The sequence below is a fragment of the Culex pipiens genome, unplaced genomic scaffold, assembly GCF_016801865.2.
Source record: "Culex pipiens pallens isolate TS unplaced genomic scaffold, TS_CPP_V2 Cpp_Un0018, whole genome shotgun sequence".
NCBI lineage: Eukaryota > Metazoa > Arthropoda > Insecta > Diptera > Culicidae > Culex > Culex pipiens.
Window position 1 is genome coordinate 169,189 of NW_026292835.1, and position 1,483 is coordinate 170,671.

Consider the following 1,483-nt stretch of genomic DNA (forward strand, 5'->3'; position numbering starts at 1 on the left):
GATCTTCAATTAAAATGAGAAAAAGCTTGTTGTGACCAGTCGAGGCAGCAAGAAAGAGAGTGGGAAATATCTGGCAATTATTTTTTGTGTAAAGAATTATATTATTTTATTTTTAGTTTTTTTAATGAATATTATTACATTCAGTGTTCTTCAATGAATATTTAAATATAAAATTAATGTAAGCATTCCTACTATATTGAGTGTTCTAGTTAAGATTCCAGTTAAGATTTAGTAAATTTTAAGAGAATGGTAAAATTTTGTATTATAACGCAATGCTCGGAGGTTTTAACAACCTTGTAAAGTGCTTTTGATTAACATCGTCTGCCATGTTTAGAGCAATCTCTGATGAAATTCGAACAAATCACGCTACAATTACGTTTTGAAATATGCATAAAATGCACTTGCTCACAGCAAGAGATCATATGTTCAACCTCCGCCTCTGAAACGATGTCCAACGTCGAAAGTGTTCACCTTGTCCAGGTCATGGCTCTTCTGCTGGCAGTTGGCCACATCGGCGCGGATCTGTACCAGATGAACGTCGAGTTCGATCGGTACGAAATCGAGTACAGCGTAATAGGTCGCTTTGACCGGGTTCGCATCCGCAAGTTCAACCGCACCACCCCGGTCATCAACGGGTCGTACGATCTGGCCGTGGATCTGGACAACAACTACGAGATTGGCATCATTTGCTCGCGCAGTGCCCTCGGCAACAACCAGTTCCACCTGATCCCGTTCAAGCTGAGCCCGATGCCGGTGTGTGACTTTATCAAGAAGTATGCCTTCGACTACCAGGACATCTGGCAGAACAAGTCCAACTTCCCGCGCGTGCCGGCCGAGGGCATTTGCCCGTACCCGAAGGGCACCTACTGGGTGAAGGATTTGGCGCTGGACGCGAACCTTTTTCCGCCGGTCATTCCCGAGGGTTACTACCGGTGCTACCTGGATGTGTACCGGATTTCGCCGCGGGAGCTGTTGCACCATCAGGCGTACTACACGCGGATCACGAAGGAGTTGCTGAAGTATTGATGAGAGAGTGTTTAATTGAAAATACAATAATGATGATAAAAAGAGTTTTTTTTTGTTGCTTTTTGCTTTTTGCTTTTTGCTTTTTGCTTTTTGCTTTTTGCTTTTTGCTTTTTGCTTTACCACAACAATAAAAGTATGAAATCAGCTGAAAAAGTAGGATTCATCTTGCATAAAAAAGTACATATTTGCACTCCTAATATGTTAATTGAAACATAACTTTTGCAACACTAACAATCACCTGCTTATTCACAGTCTGTCCCCCTTTTTGCGTACAGTCCCTCCCCCTCCCCGAGCAGGGGTAAATAACACAGGAATACCAAATTTTGGTATTACTTGGGAAAATAGTAATAGATGGTAAAATATCATTAAATCATACCAAAATCCATTTTTGTCACAATTGGTCAAATTTTTTCCATAGTTTCAGAGGAATTTGATAAAACACTTTAGTACCAAAGTA

The 1,483-nt window shown here is 40.9% G+C and overlaps 1 protein-coding gene across 1 annotated transcript; it reads left to right on the forward strand.

Annotated features, from left to right (window-relative positions):
• The first annotated feature begins 434 nt into the window (after nt 1-434).
• LOC120429043 (uncharacterized) lies at nt 435-1,070 on the forward strand. The gene has a single exon (XM_039594182.2). It carries the CDS (start codon nt 448-450, stop codon nt 1,024-1,026), a length of 579 nt encoding a protein of 192 aa, XP_039450116.1. The 5' UTR covers nt 435-447; the 3' UTR covers nt 1,027-1,070.
• The last annotated feature ends 413 nt before the right edge of the window (nt 1,071-1,483 follow it).